The sequence below is a fragment of the Acanthamoeba castellanii genome (genome assembly GCF_000313135.1).
Source record: "Acanthamoeba castellanii str. Neff unplaced genomic scaffold scf7180000084758, whole genome shotgun sequence".
Taxonomy (NCBI): domain Eukaryota; phylum Discosea; order Longamoebia; family Acanthamoebidae; genus Acanthamoeba; species Acanthamoeba castellanii.
In genome coordinates, this window is record NW_004457380.1 from 619,946 (window position 1) to 641,217 (window position 21,272).

Sequence of the window (21,272 nt, forward strand, 5' to 3'; positions counted from 1 at the left end):
AATCGCCCACGCCGAGTGTGACGCCCACTGTGACACCCACGCAGTCACCGACCCAGTCGCCCACTAACTCGCCTACCCAGTCGCCCACGAGCAGTCCGACGCCGAGCGTGACCCCCACGGTGACGCCCACTGTGACACCCACGCAGTCCCCGACCAACTCGCCGACCCAGTCGCCCACCCAGTCGCCCACCACCTCGCCCACCCAGTCGCCCACCCAGTCGCCCACGTCGAGTGTGACGCCCACTGTGACGCCCACCAGGTCACCCACCAACTCGCCCACGCAGTCGCCGACCCAGTCACCCACGCCGAGCGTGACGCCGACAGTGACGCCGAGTGTTACGCCCACGCAGTCGCCGACCAACTCGCCCACACAGTCGCCAACCAACTCCCCGACGCAGTCACCCACCCGGTCGCCGACGCCGAGCGTGACCCCGACCGTGACGCCGAGCGTGACCCCGACTGTGACCCCGAGCCAGTCGCCCACGCAATCACCGACCCAGTCGCCCACGCAGTCGCCCACCAACTCGCCCACTCCGTCACCGACCCGGTCGCCGACGCCGAGCGTGACGCCGACGGTGACACCGACCCAGTCCCCGACCCAGTCGCCCACGCGGACGCCGACACCCAGCGTGACTCCGACTGTGACGCCCACCAACTCGCCCACGCAGTCGCCTACACAGTCGCCCACCAACTCGCCCACTCAGTCGCCCACACAGTCGCCCACCAACTCGCCTACGCCGAGCGTGACACCGACTCAGTCCCCCACCAACTCGCCGACCAACTCGCCTACCCAGTCGCCCACTCAGTCGCCGACCCAATCGCCCACCAACTCGCCCACGCCGAGCGTGACCCCTACCCAGTCGCCGACCAACTCGCCGACCAACTCGCCCACGTCATCGCCCACGCAGTCGCCGACTCAGTCGCCCACGCGGTCGCCCACGCCGAGCGTGACCCCGACCCAGTCGCCAACCAACTCGCCGACCCAGTCCCCGACCAGCTCACCCACCCGGTCGCCCACCAGGTCACCCACCAGCTCCCCGACCTCGAGCGTGACCCCGACCCATACCCCCCAGCTCGTCGCGCACGCCCACGGCCACGCCCTCGACCAGCCGCTCGAACACGCCGACGCCCACGTCGACCCGCACCCCGACGCGGTCGCCCACCCAGTCGCCCACTACGAGCCCGTCCAACTCGCCCTCGCTCACGCCGGGCCTCACGCCGTCCAACTCCAACTCGCCCACACCCTCGCTGTCGCGCACGCCGTCTACCACGCCGAGCCCCTCGCGCACGCCGACCACCACGCCGACCGCCACGCCTACCACCACCCCGACCCAGTCTGCCACGCCGACCTCGTCGCGCACGCCGACCGCCACCCCGACCACCACCCCGACGCGGTCCGCCACGCCGACCTCGTCGCGCACGCCGACCACCACGCCGAGCCACCACCCCAACCCAGTCCACCAGCCCGTCGGGGTCGCCGACCACTTCGCGCACGCCGTCGACCACGCCGACCACTTCGCGCACGCCGTCAAGCTCGCCTCCCAACTCCGCAACGCCGTCGACCACGCCGACCTCGTCGCGCACCCCGACCACCACTCCAACCACCACCCCGACCCGGTCCACCAGCCCATCGGGCACGCCGACCACTTCGCGCACGCCGTCGACCACGCCGACCACTTCGCGCACGCCGTCGAGCTCGCCGCCCAACTCAGTCACGCCGTCGACCACGCCGCCCAACTCGGCCACGCCGTCGACCACGCCCTCCAGGTCGCCGACCACTTCGCGCACCCCGTCGAGCACGCCCTCCAACTCGCGCACGCCCACCACCACGCCGTCGATCAGCAAGAGCCCCGTCAAGGTCAACGGCACGGCAGGCGGCGGCGGCGGCACCGACATCGGTGTGATCGCCGCCGGCGTGGCGATCCCGCTCGCGCTGCTGGCCCTCGCCGCCTGCGCGGCCGCCGCGGCGCTAGCGATCTGGAAGATGCGGCAGAACAGCACGCCCACGATACCGGCCATCGCTACGGACGTGGGCGCCGTGAACGCCCTCACGGTGTCACCGATCTACGAGTCGCGCACGCAGACACACGTCAACGAGCTCTACGCCGGCGACGAGGCGCCAGCGGGCGCGGGTGCGCTGGGGTCGGCGAGTAACAACCGGGACGAGCTCTTCCGAGCGCATAACATGTCCTGGGACCGTGTGTGATCGCACACGCACAACGCACTCCTTCTCTCTCTGTCTCTCTCATATTCATCGGCCGCACACCTGCACACTACTCAACACGACACACGACACACGACACACACACACGCGCGACACAACGCGACGTCATCGACCGCCTCGTCTACCGGAAATAGGCGAGGTGGCGGCCTTGACGCGCGTGGTGGCGCTTGTGTTGTTCGTGCGCGTGGTGGGCGTTCGTTCCACTTTTTTGCACCCTCGTTTTCGATTTTTTGCGATCACCGCCTGTAGAAATAAACACCAAACATTTTTCCCCTCACACCAATCAACCAGCATCGCCACCACAACATTGGGGTCCAGCAATGAGCTACATCTCTTTGTCTCTGTTCCTACACACACATACACACAATCACAAAAATTGTAACCCTGACGTGTGGTGTGTGATGGTTTGTTCGCTCACTGTTCGACGGCCTCGCCGGCAACCTCCTGCAGGGCCTGGGCCTCCTTCTCGGTCGTGACTGTGGCGGTGCCCTCGTCCTGGGTGAGCGCCTCGCTCGCCGCCTGGATCTTGGCGGCCGCCTCCTCGTTCTTGGCCTGGTCCTCCTCGCCCAGCAGAAGGGACCCCTTCTTCTCCTTGTTGGCCTCTTCTTCTTCTTTACCCTCCTCTTCGTCCTCCTTGAAGTGCCTGTCCACAAACTCGGCGATCCGTCGGCCGTACTCCTCCGGGTGCTGATCGTACAACGCGCAATGCCACGCGTCCTACGCACACGCACACGCACACGCTGACACTCACCGTGAGTGTCGTGTCGTGTCGTGTGCATGTGTCATTGTGTGTCATGTCGTGTCGTGTCGTGTCGGCGAACCTTGGCGAGCCAGAGGTACTTGGGTTCGTTGGCGCAGGAGTGGAGGCGGGTGGAGTGGTCGATGGGCACCAGGTCGTCGGCCGTGCCGTGCATGAGCATCACCGGCCGCGGGGAGATGCCGGCGATGAGCTGGTAGGGCCGCGTGTAGCCGAACGGGGCGCCGATCCGCAGAAGCAGGATGCGCGACACGAGCGTGTAGAGCGGCTTCATCCAAATGCTCTCCGCCGCCTTGGGCGCGTAGGCGGCGATCATTCGCTTCAAATGGAACAGCGCAAACTCCTCTAATGACATGACACGACACGCAACACGACACGACACGACACGCGCGGTGTGTGAGAGAGAGTGGAACGACACGTGTGTGTCGTGCGTGTGCGTGTGCGTGTGTGTGTGTATGTGGGAGAGACGCACCGACGCAAGCGACGGGGTTTTCGGCGATGACGCCGTCGATGGTGGGGTCCTCGGCCGCGGCCATGATCGCCGACGAACCGCCCACCGACGTGCCCAGCACCACCACCTGTCGACACAAACAAAACAAACAAACAACCACCACTCTTCAGCGATCGACGATCGACGACCGACGAAGACCAGCGAAGACTGAAGACCGACGAAGACCCCGGGGGGGGGAGGTGGGCGTACGCGAGGGAGGCCCTTCTGCTCCTTCATGAACCGGACGGCGGCCATGACGTCATCCTTCTCGCGAATGCCAAAACTGAACCCACGCTTCGTGCCATCGCTGCGACACACGACATCATTTGTGAGAAACCACACACACGACACACACGACACACACGACACAACGACACACACGACACACACGACACATGACACACACACGCACGACACACACGCGCGGCACGACGTGCAGTGTGGTACCTGACGCCGTGTTCGGAAAAGTCGAAGAGAAGCACGTCGTAGCCGCGGTTGTGGAACATGGGCACGTGCCGGAGCCACGCGCGTCGGTCGCGGCCGCCGCCGTGCACGCAGACCATGCCCAGCCCGCGGGTGGCGCGCGCCGCGTTGGGCGCGGCCGGCACGAACCAGCCGCGCAGCACCAGGCCCGCCGGGTTCGTGAACTCCACGTCCTCGTAGTCCAGGTTCAGATTATACTACATTGCGTGTGTGTTGTGTGCGCACGCGCGGTGAGTGCGGTCAGCAATGGCACGACACGCACGGCGCGACGCGATGCGCGCGTACCTTGGGGTTGTGGAAGATGCCCTGCCAGTAGGAGGGGAGCTGCTCGTTGGTGAGACCCTGCTCGGGCGTCGTGGGCTTGTACCACGGCGGTCGGATCGCCACCTCGCACACAAAGAACGCACACGCACACGCACACGCACACGCAATGGCACGACACACACGACACACGACCGCACACAGTGAGAACACCGCACACGCACACACGCACACACGCGCGTGCGGTGGGGGTAGTGTGTGTGTGTACCGACGAGGACGAGCAAGTAGAGGAGGAGGAAGAAGAGGTAGCCGACGATGGTGGAAAGGGCGACGGTGAAGAGGGCGTAGAGGCAGAGCGGGACGAAGGGGAACACGCACACGGCCAGGATGGTCGGATCGACCGGCAGCTGCGGCCCCACGTCGCCCAGCTTGTTCTCCGACACCTTCTCCGCAGCGAACCTATTATTATTCTTAATCTTATTATTATTTATTATGACGACGAAAATGGCATATTAAATATTATTTTGTAGCATAGAACAGGACACTAATAATTGCCCGATATATATACATGCATTAACTTCCTAATTTATCGATAAAATAAAAATTATAGAGATAAAAATTATGTTGAATAAATAAATTGTAAAAAAAATGAAAAAAGGGATCATGCGAACCGTTTGTTGCGCTGGGAGAGGCGACGAGGGAGGCCGGTGATGATGTGGTGTTGGCTCTTGATCTTGGCTGGCAGCGCCCACACGAACTTCTCGAATCGTTGGAGCTGAGATTTGTATTCGTTGAGGTTGCCGATGCTGCGGGAGCGCCTGATGCGCATCTGGATGTCGGACGCTGTGCCGCTCTTGATGAACGATTCCGTGGGCAGCGCGTCCACGATCGACTCGGGCAGCTTGACGTCGCCCCCGAACGCGGGTATTTCCATTATTCTCTCCTCCTCCCGCCGTACTCGTCACGGTGGTCGCGCTCATCTTTGTGTTGCGTGTTGTTTTCTAGCGCGTGTGCGGTGTTGTGTTGTGTGGTGATTGATGAAAATGTGTGTTAAAAGTTGAGGAGAAAGAGAAAAGATGATGGTTGCGTTGTGGTTGTTGATGGAGGCGGACGAGAGAAGGAGTTTTGTTGGGTACGTGAGCGTCCCCAGCCGGGGCCGAGTGTTTGGGCGGTTTGTCGCTCGAGTTGAAGGAGCTTAGTTTCCCTCCAAATCGCGCAGCATTTTCTGCCGACTTTTCACTTCATGTTCGTGCCCGTCAAAATTCGAACGGCGAGGCGTGATTGGTGGTGTGGCAGCTAGTGTTCACCAATCGGCTCTTCTCGAGAGTGAGCTCAGGGATCTCTTGTTTTAGATCAGGGCACGAACGAAGATCCCTTGAGAACGAAGGCATCACGAAGCTTGAGCCATCTCGGCAATTGCCACTTCCACCACCGGAATGGAAATAAAAATAAAAACAATGCGTGTAAATAAATTTGTACAAATTTTATTTATATTTCATTATTATTATTTATTGTTGAGTTGGCTTCAATACCGTCGCGGGCCGCGCAGGCGGTAGAGGGCGTAGTAGAAGGCGTTCTCGAGGAGGAAGCGCAGGCTGTACATCTGCGCGGGCTGGCGGCCGTCGATGTCGGTGAAGCCGTGCTCCCACGCCAGGTCCGCCACGTTCAACATGCGCCCCGTCTGCTTGATCATTCCTTTGTCTATATCGGCACGTGTCGTGTGTGTCGTGTGTCGTGTGTGTCGTGTGTGTCGTATGTCGTTAGAGATCTGGCATAGGTGAGGCGCGAGGAGCAGGCGCACCCTGAGCGAGCGCGGCGACGGCTCGGCCGGAGTAGATGGCGGACTCGCCGCCGCGGGTGACGTCGACCTTGTACTTGTTCGCCAGCACCTCGCGCTTCGAGAGGAACCGCTCTGTCTTCACCATCCCTGACAGATCCCATCATGTGAGCATTGGTGTGACGTCGCTCAGCGTGTGCGTGTGTGCGGTTGTGTGCGTGTGTGCGGTGCGTGCGGTTGTGCGGTTCATGCGCGTGCGTACGTACCTGGCCTGAGACTCACCGCGGTGACGTTGTGCTTTTTGAGGTCACGCGCCATGTCCGCCGCCATCCGCTCGCCGGCCGCCTTGCCCACGCCATACGCCACCTGCACAGTGCAGCACCCCAAGACACATCGACGGTGGTGATGATGATGATGACGTGTAATGCCTTGGCCGATAAGGTCATCGCTCCCGTGAAGCCAAGCGCCAATAGAACGTACGTTGAAGAGGTATCGCGACCCGCCCACGGAGGAGACGTTGACGATGAGGCCCGACTTCTGCTTCACCATCTGCTCGGCCACCAGGCACGACGCCACGTAGTGACTGCGCAGACCCACCCTATGACTCACATCCCAGTAGTTCTGCGTGGCGTGTGGCGTGTGGCGTGTGGCGTGTGTCATTAGCCGTGTGCTGTGTCGTGTGCGATGATGTGCCGAACGAACCCACTTCTGCTCCCAGAAGGGCTGGGAGGTCTTGGTGCCGTCTTCGGGGGCGGCAAAGGCGTTGTTGACCAGGACGTCGATCCTCCCCTTCTCGCGGATGACCCGCTGCACCAGCTTCTGCACGTCGACGTCGTTCCCGTGGTCGCACTGCACTGCGATGCCCTCGCCGCCCAACTCCGTCACCTGAACACACGCGGGCCAGCACCCTAGTCAGTCGATCAGCCACCAAAACCAGCGGTGTGTGCGGTGCGTGCGTGTGCCAGCGTGTTGCGCCGCGCGAGACGGGACGCACAGTCTCGGCAGTCTCGCTGATGGTGCCGGGCAGGGCGCTGGAGCCCTCGTCCAACGTTCGCCCTGGCGGCGCACAGAAAAATGTCAGAAAAAATTTAAAAAATAAATAAATAATGGCTAAAAAAGGTACCTGTGACGTAGACTGTAGCACCAGCCTCCCCCAGCCCGAGCGCAATGCCCTTGCCCACTCCTACGCTTATAAATATTATAATTTATAATTTATATTATTTTAAAAATTGGTTTTTTTTGAAATGGAATTGGCGATAGTAAATGGAAGGTAAAGATGGAAGGGGGGGGGAGGGAACCGCGGGAGGCGCCAGTGACGATGGCGACCTTGCCGGCGAGGCGAGCGCGGGAGGGACGCCAGAGGCGGCGGCGCAGGGTCGGACCGATGACGTAGAAGAACAGAACGTAGAGCCCCACGAAGGCCATTACGTAGCGTCCGGCCCGCGCAAAGGCCTCCGACTCAACCCACGCCGCCACCCATCCGCACCACTCCTCGACACCACCACCGTTCTGCATGCTCCTTGCCGAAATAATAAAAAACGAAAAAAATCTCTATTTCCTTTCTTCTACAATAATGAATTTATTTATTTCTTCACCCGCCGCCGAAATAGAGATTTTGTCGGGTGACGTCGGCCTTGTACTTGGTAGCCAGCACCTCGCGCTTCGAGAGGAACCGCTCTGTCTTCACCACCCCCTGAAAAGTCCTATGACGTCGCGGAGCGTGTGCGGTAGTGCGTTGCGCGCGCAAAGTAGAGTGGCATTCCGCTCATCCTGACTGCCACCCGTGCGGCTGACGATACCCTGTGCCTCGCGCCACACCTTGAGATTCACCAGCAGGTCGATCCGCGACTTGGAACGCTGACCCAACTCCTTAACTCGCCAAGTAGCCCTTCCCGCGCCACAGCACGCTCGTCCCGCGTTGTTGTCCCGTTTCATTGTAACTCGTGAGAACCGCCAAAGCTCCCAACCCGGGCATGAAGTGAACAACGGCTTCTATGCCAACAACCCCAAATAAGGACTTGTTGGTTGGAAGAAGCGAAAGCCCGCCTGCAGTCGTGTAGCGCACAGCACAGCCTCGTTGGTGAGAGAGACGAGGATCTAATGGACGGCCAGCGTAACTTTGTGCGGCGCCGATCCGACTACGCGGTCATGGCCGTCTTCCTGGCGCTTATGGTCGCCGCGGGCTGCGTCAGCTTCCCGGCCTACTCGACCGAGGAGGACCTGCGGCTCATGTCGGCGGTCTACGATCCGCTGGGTCTGGGCTGGTCGTCGGCGGCCAAGTGGGTGGGCTGGTACTTCATCACCGTGGCCGCCCTACACGGGCTGACCTGGTCCCTATTCCTGGGCTTCCTCTACATCAACAAGAAGGACACCCCCATCGGCCCCACGTTCTTCGCGCAGGCGCGCGCAATCGAGACCAACTTCTTCCTCCTGCCCCTGGTCCAGGTGGTCTGCGACATAGCGACACAAGACGGCTGGACCAAGGTGACGATGGGCAACACGGAGCCGGCGCTGGTCCTACGCGACGTGCTGCTGTGGATGCTGTGCTTCGAGTGGGCCTGGTACGTCCAGCACAGGCTCATGCACGACGTCAAGCCGTTCTGGAAGTACGGCCACTACTTCCACCACCAGTGGAAGAAGCCGGAGCACATGCTGGGCATCACCAACTTCGCCTTCGATCACGTGGTCGAGGTGTGGGTCACCATGTCGTCCTCCTTCCTGGGCTACCTCCTCTTTCCCTCCAACTTCTACGTCGGCAAGGCGATCGCGCTGGTCTACATGGTCCTGGCGGTCCTGGCGCACTGGGAGGGCTTCCACCTGTCGCGCTACCACATCAACCACCACTACCTGGTCACCAAGAACTACGGCAGCCACGTCCCCATCTTCGACATGCTCTTCGGCACCTACCAGTGGGAACCGTACCCAAGAAAAGGACGGGTGGAGTGATCTTAGGATGCACCACATCAATACAGCTTCAGCTTCAGCCCCGCTCTGGTGGCCACCACATCAATACAGCTTCAGCTGGTATTAATCAAAAACAGAACATTGATTTTCAAAAAGAAAAAAAGAAAAAGAAAAGAGAAATAGAAATAAACATACAAAACAGCTGCAAACAAGATCAAAGATGAAGGCGACGAGGTTGATGGGCGCTGGTGGCCGGGCGACGGCAGGGCGTGCGGCGACTGTGGCGGTCACCCCTTGCTGGGGCAGTGGCGGCCATAACCAATGGCGGCGATCAGCGCTCGCCACAACCGCTACCGCCACCACCTCGCGCGTGTCCCTCGAGAAGTCGACCAGCCACCAGGGCGTCGCCTTCCTCACCCTCACCAAGTAGTCCCCCTCGCCCTATATTTTTAAATAATATAAATAATATCCTTTATTTATTTATTTTTATTTCCCCTTTAAAAAATATTAGATTTATTTATTCAATTCCTTCCCGCGTAGCGCGAGGGAGAGGAACGCGCTGTCGGTCGAGGCCCTCGAGGAGCTCAAGGCCACGCTGGCCGACGTCGAGTCGCACCGCAGCTTCGGCGACGTCCGTGTAGTGGTCCTGCGCGCCCAGGGTCCGGTCTTCAGCGCGGGCCACAACGTCAAAGAAATGCGCGGCTCTGAGCGCGACCCGGCCTACTTTGCGCGCTGCTTCGCGCTGTGCTCGGAGGTCATGCAGGCCGTGCGCGGGCTGCGCGTACCGGTCATCGCCCAGGTCGACGGCCTGGCCACGGCTGCCGGCGCCCAGCTCGTCGCCAGCTGCGACCTGGTCGTCGCCTCCGAAGACTCGCACTTTGCCACGCCCGGTACGCACGCGCGTGCGTGTGCAGTGGGTGAGTGTGTGCGGTGATGAACTTTAACGTGTGCCGTGCGTGTGCAGGTGTGAAGATAGGGCTGTTCTGCACGACGCCGGCGGTGGCGCTCGGTCGCGCGATCAACTCGGAGAAGAAGATGATGGAGATGCTCCTCACGGGCGAGCCCATCACCGCCCAGGAGGCCCACACCTATGGGCTCGTGAACAAGTACCGTGCTGCGTGTTGCGTGTCGTGCCATCCTGTCGTGTCGTGTCGTGTTGTGTGCGTGTGGCATGCGTGTCGTGTCGTTGGTCGCTGATCGCTGATCGTTGATCGCTGGCACGCGCAGGGTGGTGCCCAAGGCGCAGATCGAAGAGGCGACACTCGAGCTGGCGAAGAAGATCGTGTCCTATTCGCCGTCGGTGATCGGCCTGGGCAAGAAGGCCTTCTACCAGCAGATGGCCCAACCCGACATCAGCCAGGTACCGCAGCCGCAGCCGCAGCCGCAGCCGCAGCCGCGCTCTTATCTCTTGCGACCCCCCAACGAGCGTGCGTGTCGTGCATGTCATGTTGTGCGTGTGCCGTGTGTGTCGTGTCGTGCGCGGTTGTTGTGTGCGGTGACAGGCGTACAAGTTCGCCGAGGGCGTGATGTGCGCGAACGCTGTGGCCGAAGACGCCTACGAGGGCATGAGCGCCTTCGTAGAGAAGAGAAAGCCCACGTGGAAGCCCACGCACTGAGCTCAGATCGTGCGTGTGCGTGTGCGTGTGCGACCGTCCGTGTGTGTGTGCGTGCGGATAATAGGAGTTAAAGTGTTATAGTTTGGCTTTTTTAATGTCGTCGTGATCGTGGTGTTGATAGTAGTAGTCGTCGAGCTTCTTCATCTTCACGAACTGGAAGAAGAGCTTGTGCACCTTCTCAAAGCCCGGCCACGCCGCCATTCGCTCCACGTAGGCCTGCAGCTGCGGTCGGTTGCCCAAGTCCGAGTCCACCATGCGCAACTATGTGTTCACGCCGTGTCAGCACGACACACGCACGACACACGCACGACACACGCACGCCACACGCACATGACGAACCTGCATGAGTTCGCACACGCAGGAGAGATCGGCTATGGAGACCTCCTCGCCCATGAGGTACTTCTTGCCGTTCATCAGCCACACGTCGTTGAGGATGTCCATCGCTTTTTGAACCTGCGCACAACCCCGCTTAGTAACGACATACGACGCACACGATACGCGCACGACACGACACACGACACACACGCCAACGCACACACGCCACACAGTGTAAAAAGAAAGTACCTCCTTCGCCGTTCGGGCGACGGCCTTGGCGTCGTAGGGTCGACCCAGGGACTTGGCAAAAATGTAGGCCACCACCGCCTTCCGGAAGCCCAGGTGGTGCCTGCACGAAGAACAAAAAGTTCAAGCCAATCACAAGCAAGAGCGTGATCAGACCAGTCGACAAGAAATCATTGTTGCAGGGCAACGAGTGGAGAGAGAGGGTTACCAGTCGAGGTAGGAGTCGATTCGGGTCCGTTTGAGGAGGTCGGATCGAGGGTACCAGTGGTCGGGCGTGTTGTACTTTTGGGAGAGGTAGCGCAGGATCGTGTGACTATGTAGCCACCACCAGTTGTTAACACCAACACATCATCACAACGCGACAACAACAGCAACAGAAACAGCAACAGCCGTGTTGGTCATCATACAACAACAACAACAACAACAACAACAACAAGAGACGGCGAGGTCACCGTGTGGTCGTACCTCTCGAAGACGACATCGCCGTGATCGATGATAACCGGCACCTTGCGCATGGGGTTGCTGTGTAGAACGTCACGTGCAGACATGGGACGATGAGCGATGCAGCAAGAGAGACAGATGGAAGAGATGGTTAACGTACATGGTGGCGTACTGGTCGGAGAGGTGCTGGCCCTTCATGATGCGCACCAATCGAAACTCGTAAGGGATGCGATTCACCTCCAGGAACCACATAACCGCTCGTGAGGGCTGGCTCATTCCATTCCCCAACAAAATGAGCTTGTCCTTGTCCCTGCACCGTGGACAACACAAGCATTAATGGCAATGTCCCGCCATGGCAGGCGAGTAGAGCCAAAAATCGGGGGGGGGGCACAAAATTGGCAAATAAGATGGCGCTGATGGAGGGAGCGGTACGCTTCACTGTTGTAGAGGCTGGGCAGAGGCGCTTGATCCACAGCCGATTGTGATTTGGTCGTGGAGATCTTCTTCTTGTGATTGGTGTTGTGATTCGCGTTGTGATTGGCGTTCCTTCTCGAGGACGTAATGAACGAGAGCAGGGACGACCAGTTGGAAGGGAACACGCTGCCCCCTGCTCCGCCGCTGTCGCTCATGTTGATCTTGCTCGCTCAGATCAGGCTAATCGTGGGTGGTGTCTTGTCGCTCCACAAAAAATCGAGGCCCCAGAACGAAAAATAACTCGAAATGCAAGGCGAGGCCGTGGAGATGGAGTGATGTAGAACCACTCGAGTGGTGGATTCAGAATGGGTGGAGGAGATTGCCTCAAATCTCAGCAAGCTCGATTGGAGATTCGGTCGTTGTCGTACTGCTCGGCAAAACCGAACCAAAAAGAAACCAATAGAAAAGAACCGGGAAATGAAACGAGAAAGGCGGAACGACCAACCACCATTGTGGAGTGAATGAAGTTCATACAAAGAGAAGATAAAGAAGATGAAGAAGATGGCTACACACCAGCTCAGCACATCATCACTCAGCCTTCTGGGGAAGCTGGATGACCACGGCCTCGTTAGCCTCGGAGAAGAACAGCTCGTCTTCCTCCTCGTCGTCATCGTCGGCACCGCCGCCACTTGTGCCATTACCGAGGGCCGAGGCCGAGCCGCTGTCGGGAGCTCTCTCCTTCACGCGCGACAGCAGTTCCTCCTCCATCGCCATCTTCACCGTCTTGGTGGCCACCACGCTCGGCCGCCGCTCCTGGCCCGCCGCCGGCTTCTTCTTCGCGGCCGCAGCCTCCGGCGCCGGCGCCGCGGCGTTGTTGGGCTCGCCGCCCACGGCCTGGTCGAGCTGGTCGCTGCTCCTGGTGGCTGCCGCCGCCGGCGCCGCGGTGGCGCTGTCGACACCATGAATGACGGCGACGGCGTCATCGTCTTCGCCTCGGATGTCTTCTTCGTCTTCGCCTTCGGAGGGCTGCTCCTCGTCCTCCACCGGCTGTGCCGATGACGACTCATCGCCCGCCGTTGTCGTTGCCGTTGACTTGTTGTGTCCTTCATCGTCGTCGCCGCCGTCGGCGAGGCCGGTGCGCGGGGCGGCGGCGATCTTGTCGCCCGATGGCTCCACGGCGTCGGCGTCGGGCTTCTTCCGCATCAGGCGCTTGCTCCGGCTTCGCCACTTGCCCTCCTTCTTGCAGTCTTCGAGGCCCTTCTCGTTTTCCTTGTCTTTTTCTTTTTCTTTCTTGTCCCACCACCCCTTGCGTCGCTCTCCGTTCTTGGGCGAGTGCGACTCCGGCGACCCGCTCGGTGGGCTCCCCGCTAGCATTCCTGCGCACGACACACACGCACACAGCTCGGAGTCAAAAACCACCACGATCACAAGAACGAAAGCGAAAGCGAAAGAGAGAGAAAGAACGAATACCATCTTTGTCGTCTTTCTTGCCGAGCCAGGTCCTCGGGCTGGCCATGGCGGCCATGCCGCGGCGTATGATGGTGCTCCCGCCCGCCTTTTCCTTTTCCTTTTCCTTCTCGTCCCGATAGGTTCGCAGCGCGGAGGCTGGCTGCTCGCGCGCCGACGGGATCGCGAGCCCGGCCACCGCCGGCCGCTTGAACACGTGCACCTCGCCGCTTCCATACGCCTTCATTCTTTCTCCGTCCTCACTTTCACTCTTTGCTTTGTCTTCGCTTTCGTTCTCCTTGGAAGCGGCGGCGGCGCTGCTTTCGTCGGCCGCCTCGACATCGGTCCCGTCTATGGTCCACTGATCGCCCGCGCCCAGCACGTCGCCCATCGGAATGTTGCGTCGCATCGACGACGGCATGAGGGCCACGAGCGTGTTGTGGTCGCGGGCCTCCTCGGCGGTGATGTGGTGCTTGCGCACCCAGGCCGTCGCGTCGCTCTTGGCAAAGACCACCTCGACCACCGGCGACGACGACTCGCTGGCAGCGCGACGCGACGACGATGACCCGAGACGCGAAGACGACGAAGAAAGCGAAGACGAAGCCGACGGCGTCGAGGAGAGCGAAGACGACGCCGGCGACGACGAGGCGATGCCTGTGGCGCGGGCCGAGGTGAAGCTCCAGCCCTCGCCCCGCGCCGACTTGGGCACCCGCGCGCTCTTCGATTGCTTGAGCTTGCCGCCGCTGCCGCCGCTCTTGCGGCCCTGCGACGCGGCCGCCGACGACGACTTGGACGAGCCCAGCACCTTGGGCGAGCGCGGCGACGGTGACGTGGACGTTGACGGCGGCGACGGCGACGGTGACGGTGCGTTGTGGGCGAGGGCGTGGAGGCCGGTGAGGCCCGGCACGATGCTGGGCCGCGGGGCGGGGGTGGAGTTGGCCCGCCCCCTCCCCTTCTTGCGGGAAACGGCCTCCCCGCTTTCGCATTCGCTTTCTCGTCGCTTTCGTTCTTCCGCCACGGCTTCGCTTTCTGCGCTCTTTGATTTGATGATCGTGGTGGAGCCGGTGTCGTCCGCATCAACGTCGAGCGCCGCCCGACGAGGCGAGAGGGCGATGGAGTTGATGCGCCCGCGGCTCTCCTCCTGAAGATGCTCGCGGCTGCGGGTTCCCGCCGAATTGTTGACGGCTACGATCTCGGTCGATGAAGAGGATGAGAGGCAGCCGGGCGAGGATGCAGGCGAGGGTACCATCATCATCATTGTGACGCTTTGTCGCGCCGACGTGGCCGAACGGGGCGAGGGGATAGTCGTACACGATGTCGCGGGCGCGCCTGACGCCGAAGATGGAGAAGGCGGCGAGCGTGGCGATTTGATTTTGGATTTCGATTTCGTCTTCTTGTGCTTGCTCGTCTTTGAAGAAGATGAAGATGGAGATGGAATGGGAGAAGATGGGGATGATGAGTTGCTATTGGCGGTGGTCGTGGTGTCCTCGTTGTCGCTGTCTGACGCCGAGATTGAGGTCGAGCGATCGAGTTTGTTTTCGTTCTTGTTGCGCATGGCCCGGAAGGAGAGCGAGCGCGTGGCCCGTTTCACCACCGACGACATCTCGCTACTCCTTTATCGTTCGTTCTTTTTCTTCGTTCTCCCTCCCCCTCTTCCTTCGCTTCGTTCTTCTCTTTCGTTCTTCGTTCTCTTCTCCGTGCTGCTGTGTTGTTTCTTCGCGCTTCGTTCTTGCGCCCCCCTTCGTGTATTGGTTGGTTCCCGTTGATGGCGTTCGTATCCACGACACAGACAGTTATGAATTGCATTTCTCCCTTATTTCATTGGCGCGTCCAATCCCACCGTTGAAACAGTTCCGTCTGCGCCACAAAGGCACACAACACGCATTCGCTCTTTCATTCATTGACTCCTCTTGCTCTGCTTCCACTCTTCGATCCGCGCCTTGAGCTCAGTGTCTGTGGCCACAGTTGTTAGAGGGTGTCATGCAGAGTGAGTCCCACAGTGCCCTCGAGAGCGGGGCAGAAGAAGAAAAAGAAGAAGGGCGTACTGGGCTGCAGCATGTCGATGGTGAGGCGGGCGCGATTGAAGGGGTCGGTGGGGTCGCTGAGGAGGTGGCGCGTGATGGCCGAGCGGTCCATGGTGTTGTTCGACGAGGGCAAGATGACCGGGTCCTCCATGAGCTCGAACGTGATCGGATCTGACGCGTTAACCGGACACACACGGGTTAGCGAACAGGACCGCACACGCACACGCACACACCAGGCTGAAGAAAGTACCGAGGAACTCGTCGGGGATCTCGCCCATCTCCTCCTGCATCTTCTGCTCCTGGTCGAGGTAAGCAGCCGCCTCCTCGACGAACACGCCGAAGCGCTCGATGTCCGGCTGCACGCGCACCCGAAAAGAAAGAAAGAAAGAAAGCAAGAAAGTGAATACCAGAAATAATCAAAATCAAAATCAATTCACAATCACAAATAAAAAGAGAAACTTATAAATATCGAAGGGTCGGTCGTACGAGGGAGAGGATCATCTGGTCCTTGAGCAGTGCGACGATCCGTCGGAAGGCCTCGGGCTTGAAGGAGCGGCCGTCGCGCTGCACGGCCTCCTTGAAGGCCTTGTGCTGGCCGAAGTTGAGGTAGATCTCCACGATCCGCTTGAGCCACTCCTTGGGCGTGAAGTTGTACTTGGCCGGATCCCACACCTGCCACCCCCCCCGCGCAAGCGAAGACGAGCAAAAAGAGCGAAGAGCGAAGACATGTCAAGTTTGGGGTTAGCGAGTGTCTCGTCGACGAGTCGCGGGCAAGACACGGAGGCCTTTACCTGGATCTCCTGGCACTTGGTGCTGGCCAGCTCGATGACGTAGTAGTTGAGCATCACCGCGATGCGGTCGATCATCTCCGGCCGCAGGAACGTCTCCGGCGCCTTCTCGCTCAGGTACCTGAGCGGAGCGCCGACGTCAGCAAAGAGAGAGGGAGAGAGAAAGAGAGAAAGAGAGAAACGAAGAATGAAGAACCAACGAAACGGGGCTGTGAGGGGGCTGAAAGATGTACAGTAGCAGGAGGACGGTCTCGTTGCTGAGTATGCCGAGCGTGGAGGTTTGCCGCTCGTTTTGGGCCAACGTCTGCTCGCGTTCGGCCCTCGCCTCCTGCGGTGGTGCGCAATTGAAGAGTCGACGCAACTTGAGTCTGGAATGCGCAGAATGCACACATGCGTGCGGCGTGTGTCGTTGGGCGTGTCGAGTGGTCTGCCTGTCTGGCGTTGGGCGCGTACCTCGGGCTGGGCCTCCCACGTCTGGCGGTCTTGCATCTCGACCTCGATGGTGTGGATCTCCTCCAGCTTGTGCAGTACCTCGTCAAGCAGGTATGTGGCGTCGTTGATCAGCATGTTCACGAACTGCAAGAATAGCTCCGTATTCCTGCACCCGACCAATTACCCACCGTACAGCACGCGCACTTCACGACACGACACGACACGACCAACGACACGACGAACGAGAAAACACGGTGCGTACTGTGAAGCGGCGTTCATGGCGCCCTCGTACTGAGGAAGACCGCGCAGGTACTTGAGCAAGAGGGCGATATGCCGCCTCACGAAGAACTTGTCATAGAACTGCGCGTGCCCTTTACCCTCCCAAACCGTCAGCCAAAAATGAGCAATTGAGCCAGTGCGTGCGCTGGCGCTGACGGTGTGTGCGTGCGGGAGGCGCGTACGGCCGGTGGTCTCGATGTCTACGTAGAGTTTGATGAGCGCCGGTGTGAGGTACTTGATGGCCGTCGGATTCGAGTCAATTTGTTGGAACACGAACGGAAGCCGGACCCTACATTGACGACGCATGAGCGCGGCATCCTTAGCCACGGCGCGCACACGGCGCACGACACACGGCGCACACGGGGCACACAGCACGCGCATACCCTCGGAAGGAACGCATCTGGTCCCTGTCGGCGTCGGGCGAGAATTCGTAGAGCACCTCGACCAGCTTCGAGCGCATGTGGGGATTCTTCGACGAAGAAAGACGAGTGTGAGCCACAGCACGCAAAAGAAAAAAAATAAAAGATTGCATATGAGAAAAGGAAAAGGAAAAGGAAAAGGCACCTTGATGTGCTGGCTGCTGCCCAGGAAGAGGACGAGGAAGTCGACGAACGAGGTGACCGCGATGGACGAGGAGATGGCGTCGGGGCTTGATTGGAGCACGAACAGGACAAAGGTGATCATGTCGTCCACCAGGAACTCGGGCAGAGCGCCGAACTCCATCTCCGGAGGCGCCAGCGGGAGACTGCACCGACAGCGACCCGGTGAGCCAAATGCACGCAGCGCGGACGAGACGCACGACACGCACGGCCAAACGGCGCAGCAAGGCACTCAGGCACGCACCCCTTGTTCTCTGGGTCAACGAGGTGACAGAGCCATTTGGCAGAGAAGGCGTAGAAGTTGAGGGCAGCCTGGATCAGCCTCGGATCCAGCAGTTGCGCGTCTATCGCCAGTAGTGCTCTATGTTTGCGCATACACACAGATCAACATGTGCGCCGTGCGCGTGCGGTCTATCGTGGTGTGTATGTCTGTGTGTGTGTGTGTGGTGGTGGTGGTGGTGGTGGTGGTGGTGGTGGTGGTGGTGGTGGTGGTGTGCGTGTGCTCCTACCTGTGCATGCCCTCGCGCCGCTGCTTCATCCTGGCCAGGTTCGCCTGCATTGCGGCCGCCTGGGGCGACTGAGAACGGCGAGCGTGAGTGTGGAGAAGTGATCGCCGAGGCTGAGCTCCGCGTACCTGTTGCCACTGGGGCATGGTGTGCTCCATGTCCGTGACCTGCTTGTACACACGGGACAGGGATTCGGCGTAGGTCGTGCGCAGGGCGCAGCACGGCATCTACAAACGACTCGCCACACGTGAGCATGTAACCACGTGTAAAAAAAAATCGAGATATAAAATGACAATTATTATTACTGAAGTCAATATTGTTTTGTAAAATAAATATTTATAGAAAAAATTAGAGGAAATGGGTACCAGTCCCACGTGGAGGCAGTAGTGAGTCAAGAAGAAAGCCTCGGTCACGAAGTCAAACGACCCCAGCTCTGTCGCGTTGACCGTCAGTTGAACAGGAAAGCGATCATAAAACACACGCAGCACACGACACACTGTGGAGATTGTTGGACAAACCTTTCTTGGCGGGCCTTTCCTTCTCCTTGCCCTTGCCCTTGCCCTCGCCTCCTTGGTCGGCCGGCTCGCCGTCCTCGACGAGCGGGGGCAAGCCCTGCTCGACCTCTGCCTGCGACCGCCGGGCGTTGACCCACGCGTTGACCGCCTCGAGCGAGGCGGAGAGCTTCGTCTCCTGCGAGGTGTCGAGCCGCTGCGTGAACTGGTAGTACGACCCGTCGATACGCTTGATCTGATGAAGAACAGAACAATAAATAAATTAGGATTAATTTACAAAAAAATAAATACTATATCAATAAAAAATATTGAATGACAAAAATAAAAATGAAGTAAAATAGGGGAAACAGTGAAAATAGCATTGGAAAAAACAAACAAAACAAACAAACAAACCTTTTCGTCCTTGATGCCATCGGTGAAGGGCTGACAGGACTGAAGCAGCACGCTGCTCAGGTTGAGCATGAAGCCGTCCGTTGAAACGGAGAAGCGGTCGTTCTGAACACGCGGGAGTGGAGATAAGACAACCACTTTAGGTTCGGATTGGTGGTCAGCGTGATCTGCGCGTACGTGGATCTTGCCTCGGCCACGGTTGGCCATCAGAGTCTTGGCCAGCCAGCGGAGGACCGTGTCGCGCGTCTCGCCGCACTTGATGAGGTTCATCACAATATCGTGCAAATAGGACTGCACACACACCACAGCCGCACGGACAGGTGCAAATACTCGTGAGCGCTGGTGATGACACCCGCACGACACACACGACACACACGACACACACCACACACACACCAGAACAGGAGGCGCACCTGCATAGGGTTGAGATGAGAGCGAATGATGAGGTTGGATCCGTTCACGTCCTCCCGGGATCGCTCTGTGGCGTTGGAGAAGTAGGAAACCCCCACGGCCGGCTGGAGGAACGGCAACAGCGGCAGAAACGACGTGAGCGCGACAGTTTGGCGTGCCGTGTGCGTGCGTGCGTAGAATGCAAGGCGCAGGGATGCGGTACGTTTTCGGGGAAGCACGTGAAGTGGAAGAAGGGTCCCAGGTAGGAGCGCTCCTCGATGTCCCGCCCGTTGGCCACCATCAGCAGAGGCTCCCAGTTGGGCAAACGCGTAATCTGTTGATTACGACGACGACGACGACGTTGTGAGTCTCATTTCACAAAGCCCGCCAGAGGCGATCGCAAGGCGCGGGGGAAGGTTCGTGTACCACTTTGGCGATGGGCCCGCCTTGGTGAGGAGCGCGAGGGCGCGGAGGTGCTGGAGGAACGGGTCCAGCAGCGTCTTCTTCGCCACCGCCTCGCGCAGGTGGGACAGAATCGGATCGAGGATCTGTGGGCGCGAGAGGTAGGCCATGAGTTTGTTTTCTTCTCGGCCGAGAGAGAGAGAGAGAGAAAGGGAAGATCGAGGCGAGGGCCAGGGCCAGGGAAGCGCACCACAGCGAGGCCTTCGTCTTCAAATTGCTGGGCCAGCTGCTGCAAAAAGCCGCTGGGCAGCTCGCGGTCGTCATTGGGCGCGGCCTCGAGATAGGGAAGCAGCAGCAACGCCAGAGGCTCTGCCACGAGGAACAAAAGAATACAAATCAATAATAAATATATAAATATATACATAAAAAATTATAATTACCAAGTATAGAATAATAGGACACGCAATTAATTGAAAGGAAAGGGAATATGACACCGTTGGGGAAGCGTGGCATTCGCCACAGAGGAGTGTTCTGAAGCATGAGGCCCGCGTGGGTCACCACACACCTGATCGTGTCGTCGATCGTCTCGACCAACGCGTTCGGCTGGCGAGGCGTGGGAGCGATGATCAGCCGCTGCAACCGGTTGCGGAAGTGGGGAGGGCTAAGTACCGAGCGCAGCTCATTTCTGCCCCGCGTGTATGCGTCGAGCAAATACTTCATGGCCTGGTCCGGCGTCAGCTGCTCCAGCACCTCGCCGAGCGCAGAGTCTGCACGCGCGTGTCAGCGACCAGGTTGGCTCCCCACACCACCACCACCATTCCGGATAAGTTCTGCAGTCATGAATCGGTGCCGTACCGATGTGGTAGGTGGTGAGGAGCAGCTCCTGGCCCTCGGCTTGGATCTCAGCTGCGAGCTTCGGCAGACGGAACGTCTGCGTCGCCTTTCCAGCTCCCGAACCGTGCAACTACCGATGAGGAATCCAAAACAGATGAGGTCTGAACACGACACACACACAACGACACACACACACACACACCATGGGATACCTTCTTGATGGGCCGTGCGTCTGTGCTTGCGTTGAGGCTGGCGCCCAGTATTCTGGCGATGATGAGGTGCACGCGCCTGGCCTGCTTCTGTTCGTCGGTGAGACCTGCCTGCTCCTGCTCCTCCCTCTCCCTCTCTTCGTTCTGCTGCTCTTCGTCTCGCCTTCGCTTGGCCTTCTCGGCTTCGCTGCGCTGCGCAGCTGACGTGGCCGATGGCGACGAAGACGAAGACGAAAGCGACGACGTTGCTGCTGATCGCGATGATGAAGAAGATGCTGAAGACGAAGACAAGACCTTTGGCTTGGGGCTGGCTGAGTCCTGCTTGCTCTGCTGCTGGGCAGCCCACTTCTCCCGGGCCTCCTGGGCCTTGGCCTTCTTCTCCTCCCTGGCGAGGCGCTCGGCCTGCTGCTGCTTGAGGTACTCGTCCATCGCCTCCTTGGCCATCAGCTTACGTTCATCGGCCGCCGTAGTGCCCGACGCAGGCGGGCCGCCTTGCCCTGCGCAGGGCACAAGCCGCGATGAGCATTGAAAGC

At 59.7% G+C, this 21,272-nt stretch overlaps 7 protein-coding genes and 1 pseudogene across 7 annotated transcripts in view; 3 read left to right on the plus strand and 5 right to left on the minus strand.

Moving 5' to 3' along the window:
- The window catches only part of ACA1_217780 (Serineaspartate repeat-containing protein I, putative), a gene marked incomplete at both ends in the record, with an annotated part of 8,158 nt that extends 5,952 nt beyond the window's left edge, over nt 1–2,206 (plus strand). The window contains 2 exons of the mRNA XM_004337150.1: nt 45–1,455; nt 1,713–2,206. Of these exons, the coding sequence (XP_004337198.1) occupies nt 45–1,455; nt 1,713–2,206 (1,905 nt within the window). The remainder of the gene's footprint in view (nt 1–44; nt 1,456–1,712) is intronic.
- A 432-nt stretch (nt 2,207–2,638) lies between these two features.
- On the minus strand, nt 2,639–5,149 carry ACA1_218090 (Alpha/beta hydrolase fold protein; the record flags this gene model as incomplete). Its single annotated transcript, XM_004337151.1, has 8 exons — nt 2,639–2,941; nt 3,046–3,326; nt 3,454–3,559; nt 3,682–3,778; nt 3,919–4,151; nt 4,240–4,341; nt 4,488–4,674; nt 4,887–5,149. The coding sequence occupies 8 exons, from the start codon at nt 5,147–5,149 to the stop codon at nt 2,639–2,641; spliced, it is 1,572 nt and encodes a 523-aa protein (XP_004337199.1).
- A 591-nt stretch (nt 5,150–5,740) lies between these two features.
- Nucleotides 5,741–7,507, minus strand: ACA1_218100 (Dehydrogenase/reductase (SDR family) member 1, putative; the record flags this gene model as incomplete). Its single annotated transcript, XM_004337152.1, has 8 exons — nt 5,741–5,916; nt 6,017–6,142; nt 6,304–6,358; nt 6,473–6,613; nt 6,695–6,877; nt 6,987–7,048; nt 7,116–7,175; nt 7,291–7,507. 8 exons carry the CDS (start codon nt 7,505–7,507, stop codon nt 5,741–5,743), a joined length of 1,020 nt encoding a protein of 339 aa, XP_004337200.1.
- A 585-nt stretch (nt 7,508–8,092) lies between these two features.
- On the plus strand, nt 8,093–8,938 carry ACA1_218110 (fatty acid hydroxylase superfamily protein; the record flags this gene model as incomplete). The annotated part of the gene is made up of 1 exon (XM_004337153.1): nt 8,093–8,938. The coding sequence occupies one exon, from the start codon at nt 8,093–8,095 to the stop codon at nt 8,936–8,938; it is 846 nt and encodes a 281-aa protein (XP_004337201.1).
- Nucleotides 8,939–9,116: 178 nt separating this feature from the next.
- On the plus strand, nt 9,117–10,512 carry ACA1_218120 (enoylCoA hydratase; the record flags this gene model as incomplete). The annotated part of the gene is made up of 5 exons (XM_004337154.1): nt 9,117–9,322; nt 9,437–9,786; nt 9,861–10,002; nt 10,124–10,256; nt 10,399–10,512. 5 exons carry the CDS (start codon nt 9,117–9,119, stop codon nt 10,510–10,512), a joined length of 945 nt encoding a protein of 314 aa, XP_004337202.1.
- Nucleotides 10,513–10,587: 75 nt separating this feature from the next.
- Nucleotides 10,588–12,143, minus strand: ACA1_218130 (glutathione Stransferase, C-terminal domain containing protein; the record flags this gene model as incomplete). The annotated part of the gene is made up of 7 exons (XM_004337155.1): nt 10,588–10,773; nt 10,852–10,965; nt 11,077–11,176; nt 11,282–11,386; nt 11,539–11,595; nt 11,675–11,824; nt 11,947–12,143. 7 exons carry the CDS (start codon nt 12,141–12,143, stop codon nt 10,588–10,590), a joined length of 909 nt encoding a protein of 302 aa, XP_004337203.1.
- A 373-nt stretch (nt 12,144–12,516) lies between these two features.
- ACA1_218140 (uncharacterized protein) lies at nt 12,517–14,977 on the minus strand (the record flags this gene model as incomplete). Its single annotated transcript, XM_004337156.1, has 2 exons — nt 12,517–13,304; nt 13,399–14,977. The coding sequence occupies 2 exons, from the start codon at nt 14,975–14,977 to the stop codon at nt 12,517–12,519; spliced, it is 2,367 nt and encodes a 788-aa protein (XP_004337204.1).
- A 294-nt stretch (nt 14,978–15,271) lies between these two features.
- ACA1_218150 lies at nt 15,272–21,168 on the minus strand (annotated as a pseudogene).
- Nucleotides 21,169–21,272: the final 104 nt, after the last annotated feature.